This window comes from Oncorhynchus tshawytscha, linkage group LG06 (assembly GCF_018296145.1).
Source record: "Oncorhynchus tshawytscha isolate Ot180627B linkage group LG06, Otsh_v2.0, whole genome shotgun sequence".
Taxonomy (NCBI): domain Eukaryota; kingdom Metazoa; phylum Chordata; class Actinopteri; order Salmoniformes; family Salmonidae; genus Oncorhynchus; species Oncorhynchus tshawytscha.
Window position 1 is genome coordinate 24799920 of NC_056434.1, and position 17821 is coordinate 24817740.

The following is a 17821-nucleotide window of genomic DNA, read 5'->3' on the forward strand; positions in this document are numbered from 1 at the left end:
TCCATGTTAATTATTTATTAGACTGAACACACGAAACAAAATAACAAAGTGAAAGGAAGAAACTAAACAGTTCTGTCAGGTGAATACACAAAACAGAAAACAACTACCCACAAATCATAATGGGAACACAGGCTGCCTAAGTATGGTTCTCAATCAGAGACAACGATTGACAGCTGCCTCTGATGGGGAACCATACCAGGCCAAAAGCAGAAATACAAAACCTAGAACAAAAACATTGAATGCCCACCCCAACTCACGCCCTGACCAAACTAAAACAGAGACATAAAAAAGGAACTAAGGTCAGGACGTGACATTAGGAACGTTTACAATTTAGATTTTGCAGTTTAATTGACAGTGAAAATGTCCATACGAAAAAAAAGTTATCCTTTGGGGGGCTCAACAGTATCTCTCATATTTAGATGCTATACCTCACTTTTTTTCTGTCAAAGTTCTACCCCTCTAGAAAAGTTTGGGACATTCATTCCATTTAATCAGAGACATTGAAACAGTCGAGACAAAGGTATGAACAAAGAGAAGTCTGGAATAGGACGGATCTGATGATGAAGTGTTGTTGCCACCTACTCAGAGGAACTAAATACTTCTTAAACATCTGTTCTAGGTCAAAGGTCTACAGTACACTCTGATATTTACATATTGTCATTTTCAAAGACCTTCTAGAATCCTCTGGGTGATGACACTTTATTTTTTGACAAAGAATACTGATAAACAACAGCCATGGCACGGCTACCTGCACCTGATGAGAGACCCATTCCCCACAGCATCTTATCAGGTGGCCCTCCAGCCCTCTATTCTGAGCACAGAAACAGTATGTAACCTTAGCAACCATCTGCCTACCTGAGTTAGATTCCACAGTTAGATTTGTTTATTGTTGCAATACCAGAAAATAAAATATACTTTTGAGCCATTTAGGGGTCCTTGAAATGATTCTAAGAAAAGAGTGGGTGTAATTTGAACATGTAATGTGACACTTGCAACACTTCTGGAGTATCTTTAATTTTACAAATAGAATGCTGTAACTCAACCAAATCCTCTTCTGCAACTGAACATCTTATTTAAAAGAACCCGAAAGCCATATTTTACTATAATGTAAAATATATATATATACAGTATATAAAATGTTAACCGAACACTGAATTAACCAATTAACATAATCACTTAGGCGAAAATAAATAATTTTGCGAACCATTGCTGTTAAGTACATTTTAAAACCATTGCAGTGCAACAACATCTATTCCATTAGAAACATCTGGATTGTGCATTCCATACTGATTTTCCTGCAAGACGCTCATGAAGAAACAAAGGAAAAGAATAACGAAATTGCCGACAAACATGTTTTGGATGAATTTATTATGTTTTGGCAAAATTGTAAACACAACACTGTACTTACTGCGCGTGCATATACTGTACACCACACACCAGTACATAGCTTATTTATCATTACAAACACCAGTTTAGCATATCAAATACAATTCTAAGATTGAGATTACAACGCACTGAGGACACAATATCAAAGTGGCAAAGCTTTCCAGCTCCCAATAATGACAACAAAATCAAATCAGTCCAAAAAAATATACACGCTTTCCAGCGTCCAAATAACACTACAAAATCCTATCAGCAAATCCATACACGGTGTAAACAACTAGATAAAGAGTGTTTTGTTATGCCACATTTGTTGCTTCGGCAGTTATGTTTGAGAATGTTGTAATTATCCTTAACAAACAGAATGATGTTCTGCTTTTCAAATACAAAGCAAAACATGAATTATGTTTCAGGTTTTTGGCAAAATGACAGAAGTATTCTCAACCCATCTCGATGACGTAGGAAGAAATGTTCAGTGCTTTTCTTTGAGGCACAGGTTTTTAGATGGCACGAATAAAAGACAAGGTAAACTGGGAAGACAGAGATGGAGAAACCAAGACTTTGAAAAAAGCATTGAAAAGAGACCAAGTGACAGCGACTGAACGACTGAACAAAACACACTTTTGGATAGACATTCAGGAATGAAATAGTTGGATAGTGTTAAAAGGCATTTCTATTCATATCAAAGGATCCACTAGAGTCTCAATATGATGCACTTATTTCTCAACAAAAAAACATATTATTAGAGATTTGAAATGTGTTCATATTTGTGTAATAAAACGTAATAGTCTGCCGACCACTGGGATTGGAGATCACATACTGTAGAATAGCCGTGGGACCTATACGTGTACGACATGAACCGGATGATGACTAAATCTGTGGCACTGAAACTCTCTGTATTAAAATGCTGCAGACCTTACTCATCTATACATGTATTGATGGCTACTCACTAGCAATGACTGAAACTAGAGTGGTATTCTCATTACAGGATAAAGAATGTGCACATAATCCACTTTAATTCAGGATGTGTGATTTGAAAGAGACTCAGCCTAGGTTGGGCTGGGACCATGACTCATAATGAGGTGTGGATGTGTAGACAGCGGATGAGCCACTCTTTCAATAATGCAACAACTTGAACTCATTTTCGCAGAGCTGGGTCGGCTGAACCACTTTGAAGGCCAGCATCCTAATATTCCCACTTCCCCAAACATTGTTAAGGGATCATTTACGACGGCTGTTTATCCGGATATTAACCCAAACATTTAACATCTATGGGCATTTAACCTGTGTACTCTCAAACCACGGTTACCCCAGTCCTTCCAACTGTCTTACATGTGGCCCAGAACATTAACATGTATCTCTTGGCAAAGTGGAGATACAACCATATTAACATGTCCTGTGCTCTGAGCAGGGGCTTTTATGCAGAACAAATGGCAGTGCTTTACAGTGTTGTCCCTGGACTGCAGGGAGGACAGATCATTGCTATTTCACATCTGATTTTTAGGGCTTTGAAACTGAATGATGAGAAGAGCTCTGTAAGCAGCATCATACCTAAAAGCACTTCTAAAAATGTATTTGTGGCATCCCTTAAAGGCAGTCAGTGCTCTCTCTCTCTCGCTCTCTCTGAACAGCATGTTATTCCTCTTTCCCTCTGAGCTTAACAAGAGCAGAGGAGACCTGCAGTGATCCATGGAAGCAGTCCATACCACTCTGTCACATGTTGATGATGATTTTTGGGAATATGCAACAGCCAAAAATCCAGAATCCTAAATGTATATAGTATTATTGGCCAGAATCGTTTCATTCTACAATAGGTGATAGTGCTTATTCAAGGGTAATGAGATGGATGACTTTTCCATTCCAATGCATCCTGCAATACCCATCAAGGGCTTGATATGTTACCAAAATGTGTTTGAATTGGTGAATGACTAATACTCACTTCCTCATGTGAAAACAGGCTTGTTTTATCTACAGCACTGTGTGATTCATTTCTGCCTCAGTCATCTCAGTTGGCCCAGGTGTGGACTTGATCTCATCTTGCACAGATGTGGACTTGATTTCATTTTGCCCAGTTGTGGACTTGATCTCGTTCTGCCCAGGTGTGTATTTTATCTCATTTTGCCCAGGTGTGGATTTGATCTCAGTTTGCCCAGATGTGGAGTTGATCTCAGTTTGTTGAGGTGTTGATTTGATCTCACCACAGCTTGTGTCTTTTCTATCTTCCTTCAGGTGATCCAGATCCTTCTTCTCTTTGGCTGGGGAGGTGTCTTTGCTCTGCCACTCTGTCACTGTGTCAGTACAGGTCACTCTCCTGGCCCCCTGTTTGGTCCCATTGCTGGTCTGCTGTGGGGTGCGTGGGTCCCTGGCCATGCTGTAGCCGCTCTGGATCATGGAGAGGGTGCGGTGGTGGGCCTCCTGGCTCTGGCATCTGTAGAGCCCGCGGAACGCTGAACGGAACTTCTGAGACATCAGGTTGTACACTACGGGGTTGATGGCGCTGTTGGCATACATACAGATCCGACAGAACAGAACAAACCATGCGTCCAGGTAGGGTGTGGCAATGAAGGAGTTAATAAGGACCAAGGTCCGGTAGGGCATCCACAGTAAAGCGAACAGGATCACCACCACTGAGAGCATCTTAGTGACCTGTGAGAGAGACAGGAGAGATTAGATCAGGGGAGATCTAATGCATACTGTTTGTTCACTCATGTCACAATAAACCTGGGCTAAGCCATTAACCTTTTAAATCCAATAATTGGATGAACATGCATACATAACCGTTTAAACATATGTGTCAAACTGTGATATTCAGTGGTATCGGCAGCACAGGTAAATACTGTGGGACGTATTACAGTATCATTAATCTGATTCCCTTATCGCACTCAACATTACATTAGAGATTACCTTTAGCACTCCACAATTCAGTGTTTATCTGTGTGAGGGCCTTGTATCAAGCAAACAGACACACTGTGGCCACTCTTAACCAGAGAGTGTTTGGCCTTGGCCAGCAGGCATAGTGGATTATGTCAACGAGGCCACAGGGGCCCCCAGTGTTTTAGGGAGAACAGACCCCCATTTCAGAGGTTGGTATATCCTCAGAGAGAGAGAGCGAGAGAGAGTGAGAGAGAGTGAGAGAGAGAGAGAGAGAGCGCCCTGGCTTTGTGACCATGGCGACAACACACAGGCAGACATTCTAGAACCCCGGTGAGACAGATGAAGAACCACCGTAAGACTCCACTGATTAGCCTTATCACTCCCAAACAATGGCACAGGCTGTCTTTTATCCCCTGCTCACCTTTTTGTCTGTACGAATTTTAAACACTTTACTCTCACCAATTCAAAACCTTTTATTAGTCGTCCTACATTTGATCATGGCAACACAAAAGAGAGGCGGTTGATACTCGTATCATACATGGCCTCTTTAAGCTAAATGCTTTTTGAGATAAGGTTCCCTTGATAAACGACAGTCGATGACAGCAACCTTGAGTGAAATAAAAAAATGTAAGCGTTTAATTGAAGCGGAGAGAGCCATGGAGGTGAAGGCTTTAATTATACAACAGCGAGATAATGACACTGAGGATCACTGTGACATTTTGAATATATTTTCATAACGCATCACCAGCACAGGGAGTTTTAAAGCAGACTGCTGTAGATCACAAACAAAGCTGCTGCAGATCATAGCAGGTTTCAATTAGGTTGAATACAGGAAATATAAAACTTGTAGTATAGTTGAGGTTTAAAAGGGCTTATGAAATTTCAGACTTGATGTACTAAAAATGTATTAACCTCTACAAAAATTTCCATGAATCATAATCCACATAAGAATTCACATTTCCTGTTGCTGCAGGATTACTTTCCTGCGGTAGCAAACTGGTTCAAATTAAGATCCTACAGGAGTTTCATCATAACTTCATCAGATTTTTATCAGCAAATCAAATAGAGGTCTAATAAATAAAAGAGCAAAGAGTAACTGTTGGAGAACTGAGACTATAATCATCTGCTGCATTAAGCACACTTCAATGGAAATTACAAATCTTATTATGCAAATATTTTGTCAAATGGAGCTCCTTGAACACTTGAGATTAAGATCTACCCACAATCAAAAACCGATGCACGCACGCACACACACACACACACACACGCAAGGTCATTTAGAGCATCCTGACATGACATATGTTCACTTTTCTGCCACAGAACTGACAGCTGTAGCTGTACCCAGTGTTCTGTTTTAGTCTATGTTTTCATTTCAGCCTTGAAACATCATTATAGCTGTGGACCTGTGGATAATAAGGAACTGTGGACACTGTATCCCACAGCAGGTGCAATGCACTGGAGAGCCTGGGGAAGTCATTATTTCAGAGTCGAGACTTTTTTGTGTGTGTCTATGTGTATGATTTTACAATCCTGTGTTTTATTTCCCCATTGCAATACATGTAGCCTACAATGCTGCCATACCGAGCAAGCACTAACTGGCTGTGTGATATTCCTCAGCCAAATGTGTCTCATGCAAAGGATTTTGCCAATGCTGACTGATAAACGGGAGTTATTTTCTTCATTCTACAGTATGGTTGTATTTCTAGACCCTGAAGGTCTACATCACTGTTTACTTACTGTTTTGTAACATTGTGATTCGATAGGTATTCATATTTTGAATGCTTCTGTTATGTAGGCAATGCGAAAATAAATAATTACATGAATTTGCTAAGGAAGTGGGTATTACCATACACATGTGTTTGGAAACAATTGATGGGTGAAATCAAAACATACATACATAGCCTACATACAAATACGGCCTTGCTTACCCTCATATTAAATGGATAAGGGGAATCTGGGTTTTCAGGCATAGTACACAGTGTACAATACTGTAAAGTTTGGAGAGAACACGTATAAAGCTACGGCTAAGGCACTTGGCATTGTGCAACAGCACAGACTCAGACCCCCTGAGAAAGCCTTTTACCCCAACAGCTCCAGAAACCATTACAGCTATTTCACCCTTAGGTCAGTCATAACCAAGGTGGGCAGTGCAGTTGACTCTGCAAACAGCAGGCCACTTATCCCAAGTGATTGGAAGAACATGATGCTTTGATGGAATCATGCGCTAATCCGTGGAGATCAGAGAGCAGGGTAAAGATTATGCTGGGGTCAATTGTGACCAAAGCCATTGGATGTCAATTACAGGAGGACATAAAGGGGGCTCCTTGCTCTGTGATGCACGAACCTGTTTCCTGGAGGAGAGCGTGCTCTTCGGGCGGCCCTGACGACCCCCTTTCCCTCCATCTGCTGGTTCCTTGCAGCTCCTGCGGAGCATGGTGGCACCAGAGGAGACCGTGCCCACATCGGGCCGGTTGGGGAGTGGATTGAGGTACAGGATGCGGGCGATGAGGCCGTACAGGACGATGGCCAGGAGCAGAGGGATCACATAGAAGATGGCAAAGTCAATGAGGTATATGGGGAGGTAGAGGTCACGGGACACCTTGTAGCCACACTGGGTGCTGCCGCTCTTCATTACCTGGATGTCCACCAGGAAGAACCACAGCATGCAGTAGACACAGGTGAACACCCACACTCCTGCTATGATCCGCTTGGCCCGGGACACCGTGCACACTGTCTGGGCCCTCATTGGGTGGCAGATAGCAATGTACCTGGAAATGGAGAAGCACAAACAACAGACACTTTGGCTTGTTGTTCTCCAAAGACATTTATACAGCAAATTATTCCAAATAGTTTTTGTTTATGGCTTTGGTTGATGAGGTATAAAGGGGTTACGGTAGTTGAGGCATCACTCACCTCTCCACAGTAAAGGCTGTGATAGAGCAGGAGGACACATTGATGCCAAGGTACTGGAGGTAGGTGATACCAAGGCAGCCAGCATGCCCAAACACCCAGGTACCCGTCAGGCTGTCTGACACATTGGGCAGACCAGCGGCAACCAGCACGGTCAGGTCCGCTATGGCCAGGCTGACCAGGTAGCAGTTAGTGGGCGTACGCATGTGTCTCGTGGTGAGGACCACCAGAACCACCATGATATTACCCACAATGCCAAGTCCACAGACTAGCAGAACCAGAAAAACTGCCACAGTCTTGTACTCCAGAGACTGGGATATGGGGTCCCCTGGTCCCACCAAGGAAATGTTGGTTGGGGTGTCCATCCTTGAGCTCACATTTTCTGTCATGTTTGCAGGTGATGAGTTTGTTTCTATGTGAGTAAGATGGAGAGAGTGAAGGACATAGGAACTGGCATGTGTGAGTGTGTGATATGTCAGCGTGGGAATGTAGTAATAAATGTCCCTACACGTGTTCTGTATTTGTTGGTAATGATACCCTTTTAATAGTATACTTAATGTTCCGTCTGTCTTCAGCCTATTTAATTATTTTGCAGGGTTATAATTTGATTTAATTAATCAAATCAACATGTTGGAGCGAATTTTCCTCTGCCTCTAGCCCTTAAACAAATGAGAATGCCATTGATCCGCCTGAAAATAGAACAATTATTGTAGTTAATTGAAAGAATACTACTATCAAAGTATCTACCTTGGGAAAGACATGCATTGCCAATCGCTAAATACACATTTAGTTGGACATGATAGATAAATGCTGTTTGTTTGAATGTCAACATTAGGAGTAAAACAATTGGCTCAACACATGTTGGTAAAACAAAACATTATAAACCATCTGTACAGATGGTTTCGTTCTCTGCAATAAAAATGACCAACAGGTGGCAGTGTTTCCCCTATATTCTTTCCCCTATGTTCTAAAAGCGTGTCTTGGCAGAAATATATATACTGTATAAAGAAATGACATATTTTTGCAGCGGTGGCAACAATTTAGCAACGCTAAATGAATATAGGGGAAACACTAGGGAGACATAAGCTCCCACAGAAAATTATTCAAATGAGGCATTTTAATTCTGCATTAGTTAAGCATAACAAATTCCCAAAAAGCATGCCAGCGCTTTCCAGACACTTGACATTTCCAAAATGATTCATTTAGATTGGTAAAGATACAAATTATATTCCAATGTGTGCTTTCATGCATGTGCAAAATACAGTATGTTTACTTGAAGCCCAGATAATGCAGATTAATATTCAGTAGAATATAAATTACCTTTTGGGGCCATTTAGCAGCTAATAGTTTCATATATTCAACACAATATCAATACAATTCAACACAAACATCAATACACTCTTTACAAATATCACCCCAAGAACCTCATCGCTTATTTCAAAGACTGTGTTTCAAATATGCTTTAGGCTTAGTCAGAGTGCAACACATTTAGTGAGTGAAAGCCATCTAGACATCTGTTGCTCTTTTCAGTCTCCATTGCCTTGTAAATGAGATTGGGCCTCCTCCCCAGAGGATACCTCTAATAAATTGAGGTGGACATGAAATGAAAAGTAATTTAACTGAATCCCACCATAATTCAGACACCACCATCCCCCCACATCTCACAGTAAACTTAGTTTTACCCATTTCTACATTTTCATTATGTTGGGCTGTTGGTCTGAAGCAATTTTAACATTGCTGTGCAGAGATGATTGGAATAATAATAGTTCTGTATTATGGTCAGTATAGGTTATCATCTACCAGCTACAGGCTGTACATTTAATAAACTGTTAAATACACTATAGATGCGTTTGTTTACTAGGTTTGTCTTTAAAAATAGAAGTAAGCCTATTTGCTAGCCACAGATACTTTGCTGTGACTATTACATTTAATGTCTTTAATTTCATTGTTTAATTTCTGCCTATTGATCAACAACACATATCTTTACTGTGTTCTCTGTAGTTTGAACTCTCTGCTGTCATTGGTTGCTCTGATCATCACTGCAGTACACACAATCCAGAATGTCATTATTACACTGGGCTCTGGATTTCTATTGTCTTGTGTTGTGATGGATGCCAAACTTTCATTCTGATTCTGTTGGAAATTATGGTGGTAACTGAAGTCATGTGATGTTAATTAAGCTGTTGGAGATTGGGCATGTTTCCCTATAGCAGCATGGTCATAAATGGAAGAAACATTTTGGAGCTTGTTTGTCAATCTGTCATTCTGTCAGTGTTTTTGTGCCTGCATGTGACAGCAGCATGCGTAGCCATCAAATCCAGTAAGAGTTGTTCAAAATATGTGGCTCATAGAGGCTCATCACAATCTTTCCGGCATCATGGACTATTGACACTTAAAATGTACAAGTAAATGAACAAAAATGATCTTGTCATATGGATCAGCATAATTATTGAAAACAATGACATTAACTAATCATCAAACTCATTAATCAATATTCAAACTCATAAATCAATATTCAAATTAATTAATCACTGAGGACCTGATGACCCTATATGAGATATATATCATAAAAAAATAATCGACAGCTACAATTTCCCCACTACAGGTCATTTTCAAATTCATAACCTACCTATCACGTTGTCTCCAAAAACCCACAATAATACTTCACAGAACCCTGCTGTAGAGGCAACTTCCAGAAATGATTAAGAATTAATGGTGAATTTTGCAGGAAAATTTCAGAGAAATATTAGGCAAACAATGTGACAATTAATAATGCCTTTAATAACTTTAATCCCTTGCACCTCTCCTGCCCAAATCAATCTCAAAATTTGCGCACCTACCTTATATCCATTCTTGCTAATTGATGCGCATAGACACACTTCCCCAATTTCTCGTTTGTTCAAATTATTTTCAGCTCTGTTATTCACCTTGAACACTGTGCAGTTAAGACTCGTTTCTGTTGTCTAAGAGAATGTACAGTCTTGCAGACCAGCAATGCGCTGACATAAACTATGATGCGCCTTCACAGCCTCTCGAACGCAGTCCATGCGCTTTCGTCATAGCTCATGTCTCCCACCTTGCGTTGAACCACTGCCACAGCGGTGTTTGTTAATCATTAACCCATGGAATCCTAAACTATGCCGTTCTGCATGCAAGAATACAGAATTATATAGATAATTCAGCCAGTCATCAAGGCTACATTTATTTATGTCTGGAGCCTTTCTTACATGGAATGTTCTCTTTTTCTGATAGTAATCACTAGCCTACAATTTACATTATGCCCTGAATTACCACAGTAGGTCTAGGCCTATATCAAAATGACCATAAAAATATTTTACTAGTCCAGGACAAAGTAGGCCATTGTATTGTGTTACCCCCCATCCTCAGAAATCCTCACCTGCCCTTCACCTTCACAAGTCCATCACCACCATGTGCCTCCCGCCAGCACCATCCCACTCCTGACACCAATGTAGGCTAACCCTAATTAGGCCAATATTAAAATAAGAAATAGAAAATAGGTTTAAAAAAAAAATATATATATATATATATATATATACAATGACACCATAAACAGTGACAGAGTTGTATTTTGTTAAATTATTGAAGTCATGCTTCATATTGAGCGCACGGTGGCGCCAAAGCCAAATCACTAAACTGACAGTGTCGTATTTTGATGACGTCACGGTAATGGCCGCTCTTAATGTATCGTGTAGGTTTTTTTGTTTTCTCATGCATAGCAGATAAATAACCATACAATTATTTATTGTAGAGCGTCAGACATAAAGAAAGAGACTGGGTTGTTCTTAACGCCGCAAACCTGTCTTCAAAGAGGTTCAGGTTGGAAAGGTGACTGAAAATATTTAAAGTGTAGCTACTGGTGTTTTTAGAGGGAGGGCTGCATTGTTAATTGAACAGACAAGACACGCATGCTTCGATAGCAGACCAGAAAGCGGTGTTTCGCGTGTGTAAAGTTGCTTTTCAGTTGTATTGGTTGATTGCACCTTTGTTTAAGCGCATTGTGGCTTCTTTTAAAGACAAATCAGACGTTGACGTTGGTCTCTTGTCTGCTAGAGCCCTGGCAGTTTTCGGGCCTGCTTCACCGGGTAGTTAGCTAGTATTGTAGCTAAGCGCTAACTAGCAAGCTAACGATACGTCTCGTCCTACAGCGCCCAAGTTGCCTCTTGATTTGCTTATCTACTAGATAGCTAGCTACCTATGACATTGTTCTACTGTAAACACCGAGTACCCGAGTTTTAATCTGATATATTATTAAAGGAAGCGATGATAACCTACCGGCTGAAACAGATAGCTACTATCATTCGCTAGCCAGCTAGCTAATGTGTTTCTGACCGAATGTTATTGACCTGCGTGAGGTTGACTCTTTTTGAGATGAGGCGGATGCCTTCTCTCTACATGCATGTATCTGATTACGAAATGTATGTAGTAGCTATAATGTTGATCGGATGGCTAGCACACTTGGACATATTGTATCGAGAAATAGATAGCTGGCAGTAGTCAAATGACTCCCATAATGATATTTAGTTACTAGCTGGTTAGTAAATCCTCCTACAAAATTATTGTAACTACTTACTCCAAAAAGTAGATGGTGTGTTTATGGTATGTACCAAAATGTGTATATTGCCCATAGATGCTTTTTTGTGTATTAAAGAAATGTATTCTCATTTTAATAAGACACTTATATAATCAAATATGTTACTCTGTTTTAGTGGATCATTCTCCAATGGACACCCCTGAGAGCCCCACCCAATCCCCCGAAAGCCCCAACCAGTCACCCCAGTCCCCAGAGCAAGAGGAGAAGGGCATTTCTGACAGCGAGTTCCTGGCATCCCCTGAGGAGGAGGACAGGCTGCTCTCCGACAGCGAGCTGCTGAATGATGAAGAAAATGATGAGTTAGATGAAGAGGGTGGTGGAGGTGGGGACTCTGAGCTGGAGGATGAGGGGATAGTTCAGGAGCATATCTCTGACCCAGAGGATGATGAAGCGGGTGGAGACGGTAGAAGGAATAGCCATACTGGTTTAGAACAGGAGCAGGAGGAGTCAGTGGGGATGGTGATGATGGGACAGATGAGCCAATCAGCTGATGAGGATGAAGAGGAGGACCAGGTCAGCCAAACTCCTAAGTCCCCTGATTCTGAGCCAGAGCAGGAGAGGTCATCCCCCTTGGCTGAGCAGGAGATGTCCAGATATGAGAAGGAAGAAGAGCGGGGTGAAGGAGGGGAACCATCAGCCAAGCTGGCAGCAGAGACGGCAGAGGTAGATGAAGAAGATGAGGAGGAAGAGGGGCGGAGGAGGAGGAGGAGAGTGGTGGTGGTGAATGAGATGGAGTCGTCTGTGTCCAGAGAGCTTGATGAACATGAGCTGGACTATGACGAGGAGGTTCCTGAGGAGCCCAATGTTCTAGTGCCTGATGAGGAGGTGGAGAAAGGACCTGGAGATGGGGAGGAAGAGAAAGAGGACAAGAGCATCAAAAAGAAAGAGAAAATACCAATCCTTCCTCCATCCCCGAAAGACGGTCCACCTAAGAAGCTTGAAGAGTCCAGGGCTCAGGAGAGAGGAAGGAGAGATTCCTTTCGTGACAAAAAGAAGGATGAGGATGATGGCGAGATTGATGAGGGAGAGATAGATGTAAGTAATGTAAATGGGGTTTACAGTGCCTTCAGAAAGTATTCTTACCCCTTGACTTATTCCACATTGTGTTGCAGCCTGAATTCAAAATGAATTCGATTCATAATTTTTCTCACCCATCTACACACAATACCCCAGGATGACAAAATGAAAACATGTTTTTAGACATTTTTGCAAATGTATAGAAAATTAAATAATAATTAAATATCTAATTTACATAACAATTGACACCCCTGAGTCAATACTTTGTAGAAGCACCTTTGACAGTGATTACAGCTGTGACTATTTCTGGATAAGTCTCTAAGAGCTTTGCACACCTGGATTGTACAATATTTGCACATGATTATTTTAGAAACATTTTCAAGCTCTGTCAAATTTGTTGGTGATCATTGCTAGACAACTATTTCCAAGTCTTGCCATAGATTTTCAAGCAGATTTAAGTCAAAACTGTAACTAGGCCACTCAGGAACATTCGATGTCTTCCTGGTAAGCAACTCCAGTGTATAATTGGCCTTGTGTTTTAGCTTATTGTCCAGCTGAAAGGTGAATTAATCTCCCAGTGTCTGGTGGAAAGCAGACTGATCCAGGTTTTCCACTACGATTTTGCCTGTGCTTAGCTCTATACCGTTTATTTTTATCCTAAAAAACCTACTAATCCTTGCCGATGACAAGCATACCCGTAACATGATGCAGCCACCACCATGCTGGAAAATAGAGTGGTACGTAGTGATGTGTTGGGTAGGATTTGCCCCAAACATAGTGCTTTATGTTCAGGACATAACATACCTTTGCCACATTTTTTTCTGTTTTTCTTAGTGCCTTGTTGCAAACAGGATGCATGTTTTGAAATATTTGTAGACTGTACAGGCTTCCTTCTTTTCACTGTCTTTTTAGGTTAGTATTGTGGAGTAACTACAATGTTGTTGGTCCATCCTCAGTTTTCTCCTATCACAGCCATTAAACTCTGTGACTGCTTTAAAGTCACCTTTGGCCTCATGGTGAAATCCCTGAGCGGTTTCCTTCCTCTCCGGCAACTGAGTTAGGAAGGACACCTGTATCTCTGGGTGTGTTGTTACACCATCCAAAGTATAATTAATAACTTCACCATCCTCAAAGGGATAGTCAATGTCGTCTTTTTTATTTATACCAATGTACCAATAGGTACCCTTCTTTGCGAGGTATTTCAAAACCTCCCTGGTCTTTGTGGTTGCTCAATTGAGGGACCTTACCGATAAGTGTGTGTGTGAGGTACAGAGATGAGGTAGTCATTCAAAAACAATTGTAAACAATATTATTGCACACAGACTAAGTCCATGCAACTTATGTGACTTGTTAAGCATATATATTTTTTACTCCTGAACTTATTTAGGCTTGCCATACTTATTGACTCAAGACGTTTCTGCTTTTAATATGTAATTCATTTTTAAATATGTCTAAAAACATAATTCTACTTTGACGTTATGAGGTATTGTTTGTAGGCCAGTGACACAAAATCTCAATTTAATAAATGTTAAATTCTCTAATGCAACAAAATGTGGAAAAAGTCCAGGGGTGTGAATACTTTCTGAAGGCACTGTGTATGCTGTCTCGGTCTTCAATCCGTATTGTTGTAATTTTCATTGAGTGATTTTTTTTTTGCGTATACAGGGCTTCTCACACTCTAACATGAGGGAGGGAATCAAAACGGTAGATCAGATCAAGTACAGGACTGCAAAGTCAGAACCAATGTAACAATACAATAAACTTGCCATGCAATACAATTTATACCCTGTTCCAGTGTCATAATAATGTTACAGCAGTTACACACATGGGTAAGTAGATTGATATTTAGCCTAGGTTCTGTTTCCTTTGTGCAGGATGATGACCTAGAGGAGGGAGAGGTGAAGGACCCCATGGACAGGAAGATCAGACCCAGGCCCATCTGCCGCTTCTTTTTGAAAGGTACCTCAACATACTCTCCTGTGCACCACACGCGTGTACAGCACCCGTCTTAATTATGACGAATTTACGCTGTGCAAACAATGCGTGTGCAACTAGAAGATTCGATTCTACACCAAAGACATATCATGATGAAGATAGTGTAAGCTACTTTATCATTAACACAAACCTTGCATTTTGTTGTTTCACTGATGTGCTGCTTCTCTAGCCTGTGAAGCATGTCTCTTGTTGTTGAAACTTGTTCAGTGAGGCAGTGATATTAAAAACACTGGTTTCAGACAGCAGGGGGAAGCATTGTACTTCATATCTTACATAAAGATAATGTGGTAATGGAATAGCATTAGGAGCTAAACCACATACACCGATGATTGATGTCAATTTACATCCAACCACAATTTTCTTCAAAGTATTTGTATTCAATGAACGTATGCTTTTTCCAATTCCCATTTATCTGTTATCACAAAATGATACCAAATGTTGTGTTTTTCTTTCCCAGGTAACTGCACCTGGGGTATGAATTGTAGGTTCATCCATCCAGGCGTCAATGACAAGGGCAACTACTCTCTCATCTCCAAGCCAGACCCCTTCTCTCCCAACGGGGCACCACCTGGAGCACCCCACCCTCTCATGCCAGGCAATAACCCCTGGGTATGCACCACCCCTGACCTCTCACTGCCGCTGCATGGCTGTATGATTTGAAGACTGTGTGTGTATGTAGGCTACGTGAGTAAATGTGTTGTATTTATGTCTGTTACTGTCTTTTACCTCTGTCTCAGGGTGGACCTGCTGTTGAGGAACTCCCTCCACCCCCTCCTCCAGTGGAGCCTCCTGTGGAGAGTGCCTGGGAGAGGGGTCTGAGACACGCCAAAGAGGTACAACACCCTCTCAGCTCTCACAAGCTAAATGTACTCCCCTTCTGTATATGTTATGTTTCAGCACCAACTGATTTTGTGTTTGATACTTTTTTGATTAACATGTTTTCTGAGAGGTTCCCATGCTACATTTGGCTCGAGAAGCCTCTTTATACTAATCAATGTGTGTGTGTAACCACCTTATGGTGGTTTCAGTCAGTAGACTATGATTCATTAGTGGACTTTCCATGTACATGTTGCCCTATTCCTCTAGGTGTTGAAGAAAGCCACCATACGCAAAGAGCAGGAGCCAGACTTTGAGGAGAAACGCTTTAATGTGACCATTGGAGAGGATGAGAGAGACTTTGACAAAGAGAACGACTTCTTCAGGGAACGCAGCTACCGCATCACCAGAGAAATCAGAGACCCAGGGTAAGCTCAACAGCTCTAGTCAAAAGAGAGACCTAAAGTGAGTGCAAAATATCTTGCCTGTGGATGTTTTTAGACTACGTCTCATATTTAATACATTTATTGCCTTTCCCCTTAGTGACGTGGAGTTCAGAGACCCAGTCTATCCGTAAGTACATTGGAGGGGAAATAGCAGCATCCTCTTTTCACGCAGCTCTTATCTTTACTTTCTCTTCCCAAACAACTACTGCCATCAACCGCACATGGCCCTGAATTAATTGTCTTTGATACAAATATATGATACAGAGACTCATAGAGCATGTAGCTGCACAACCATATGAAACAAAGATCTTATTTCCTATTCATCTATATACTTTGATTTCCCCTCGCATGTTTGGGATCTCTTTTCAGTAACGACCCTTATGCTGATCCCTACTATGACTACGAGATGGAGGCCTTTTGGAGAGGGGGACAGTATGAGAACTTCAGAGTGCAGTACACAGAGACCCCTCTGCCCTACCACTACAGTGTGAGTACACTCAAAGAGATGTCCACCCCTTAAGGACTACACACCTTACAAACACTAATACGCAGAGATATTAACTTTATTATTACAAAGAGATATGAACTTTATTGCGCATAGGCCTATTGATTAAAGATGATCTTGAAGGAACCATTAAAGGAGCCTTGCTGTAAGGACCATGACCGAGTGTTCACAAATCCACCTGTGTGAATGTCAGGAGCGTGAACGAGAGCGGGATCCGCGGGAGCGCCACCGCGAGCGAGAGCGGGACCACCGCGAGCGAGAACGCCGGCAGAGAGAACGTGAGAGGGAAAGAGAGAGGGAGCGAGAGAAGGAGAGGATGCGCCGAAAGGAGGAGTGGGAGAGGGATCGCATGAAGCGTGATGAGAAGGAGAGGCCTGTCAGGGAGCGGCCACCACGGGAACCTCAGGAGAAGGAGGGGGAGGACAAGCACCCTAAAGGTTCCCCCAGGTCCCCCACTGACACCAACATGCTCCCCAAGTGAGTAGCATATGCTCTACTATCATGTTCTCTGGACAAAGCAGTTAACACACCTCAGTGAGAGACCCTCACTTGACTAGGGTTAGATATAGTACACACCTCTTATGGAAGTTTGGGATTTTCTCTCAGACTCTCATGGCTGTAAACACGACACCTGTTGTGGCTGGCCATAAACATCTGCCCTGCCGCAGCAAAGCTCAGTGAACATTTACAGTTCAGTTGACCAGGGTCTGGTCATAGAGCACTCATCTTTTGACATCCAATATAGATCGTTTTGTATCTGACTGGGATATTAACACAAACCTGTTGCAAAATATTTTGACATGATTTAGACCAGGGCTGCCCAACCCTCTTCCTGGAGCTCTACTGTCCTGTAGGTTTTCAGTCCAACCCTAATTTAGCATATCTGATTCAGCTAGTTAAGGTCTTGTTGAGCAGCTAATTAGTAGGTGTGTTAATTTAGTAGGTGTTAATTTAGGGTTGGACTGAACCCACAGGACGGTAGATCTCCAGGAAGAGGGTTGGTCAGCCCTGATTTAGACATTGGCTGATGTAGACTTTGGCTGATGTAGACTTTGCACTTTTGACTCCCCCTTCGATAGAGCTGGGGGATATGGGGGAAAGATTAATATTGCGATAAATTTCCTGAATTGATGCAATAATGATAAATGGAACGTTAAGTTCCAAATGGTCCTTTAAACTACTGCTACTAGTTAGATGGTTGTATTCATTAATTCACACACTTCACACATAATAGCAAACGTATTACATTTTTCTAGTATAGGACGA

General features: G+C 41.6%; 2 protein-coding genes across 5 annotated transcripts in view; one reads left to right on the plus strand and one right to left on the minus strand.

Annotated features, from left to right (window-relative positions):
- Nucleotides 1-1280: 1280 nt before the first annotated feature.
- Nucleotides 1281-10267, minus strand: LOC112252310 (thyrotropin-releasing hormone receptor-like). Its single transcript, XM_024423430.2, has 4 exons — nt 10005-10267; nt 7168-7853; nt 6599-7022; nt 1281-4026 (listed from the first exon to the last, which is right to left on the minus strand). Exons 2-4 carry the CDS (start codon nt 7551-7553, stop codon nt 3349-3351), a joined length of 1488 nt encoding a protein of 495 aa, XP_024279198.1. The 5' UTR covers nt 7554-7853; nt 10005-10267; the 3' UTR covers nt 1281-3348.
- A 560-nt stretch (nt 10268-10827) lies between these two features.
- Nucleotides 10828-17821, plus strand: part of LOC112252312 (zinc finger CCCH domain-containing protein 18) — a 29531-nt gene continuing 22537 nt past the window's right edge. For 3 of the 4 annotated variants that reach the window (XM_042323114.1, XM_042323116.1, XM_042323117.1), the window contains exons 1-9: nt 10828-11010; nt 11892-12811; nt 14668-14752; nt 15246-15397; nt 15526-15621; nt 15875-16032; nt 16148-16177; nt 16420-16537; nt 16749-17032. In XM_042323114.1, the coding sequence (XP_042179048.1) occupies nt 11906-12811; nt 14668-14752; nt 15246-15397; nt 15526-15621; nt 15875-16032; nt 16148-16177; nt 16420-16537; nt 16749-17032 (1829 nt within the window). In that variant the 5' untranslated portion in view covers nt 10828-11010; nt 11892-11905. Of the gene's footprint in view, nt 11011-11066; nt 11782-11891; nt 12812-14667; nt 14753-15245; nt 15398-15525; nt 15622-15874; nt 16033-16147; nt 16178-16419; nt 16538-16748; nt 17033-17821 lie in introns of those variants that run through there. The other variant, XM_042323115.1, reaches the window with a different exon arrangement.

Bases quoted from the DNA above. Each gene is read 5' to 3' on its own strand.
- LOC112252310 (XM_024423430.2), bottom strand. From the start codon at position 7,553: ATGACAGAAAATGTGAGCTCAAGGATGGACACCCCAACCAACATTTCC. The intron at 7,023-7,167 runs GTGAGTGATGCC...CTCCATTTCCAG, and splicing joins ACAGCCTTTACTGTGGAGAG to GTACATTGCTATCTGCCACC. The intron at 4,027-6,598 runs GTTCGTGCATCA...TCTCTCTCACAG, and splicing joins CGCTCTCCTCCAGGAAACAG to GTCACTAAGATGCTCTCAGT.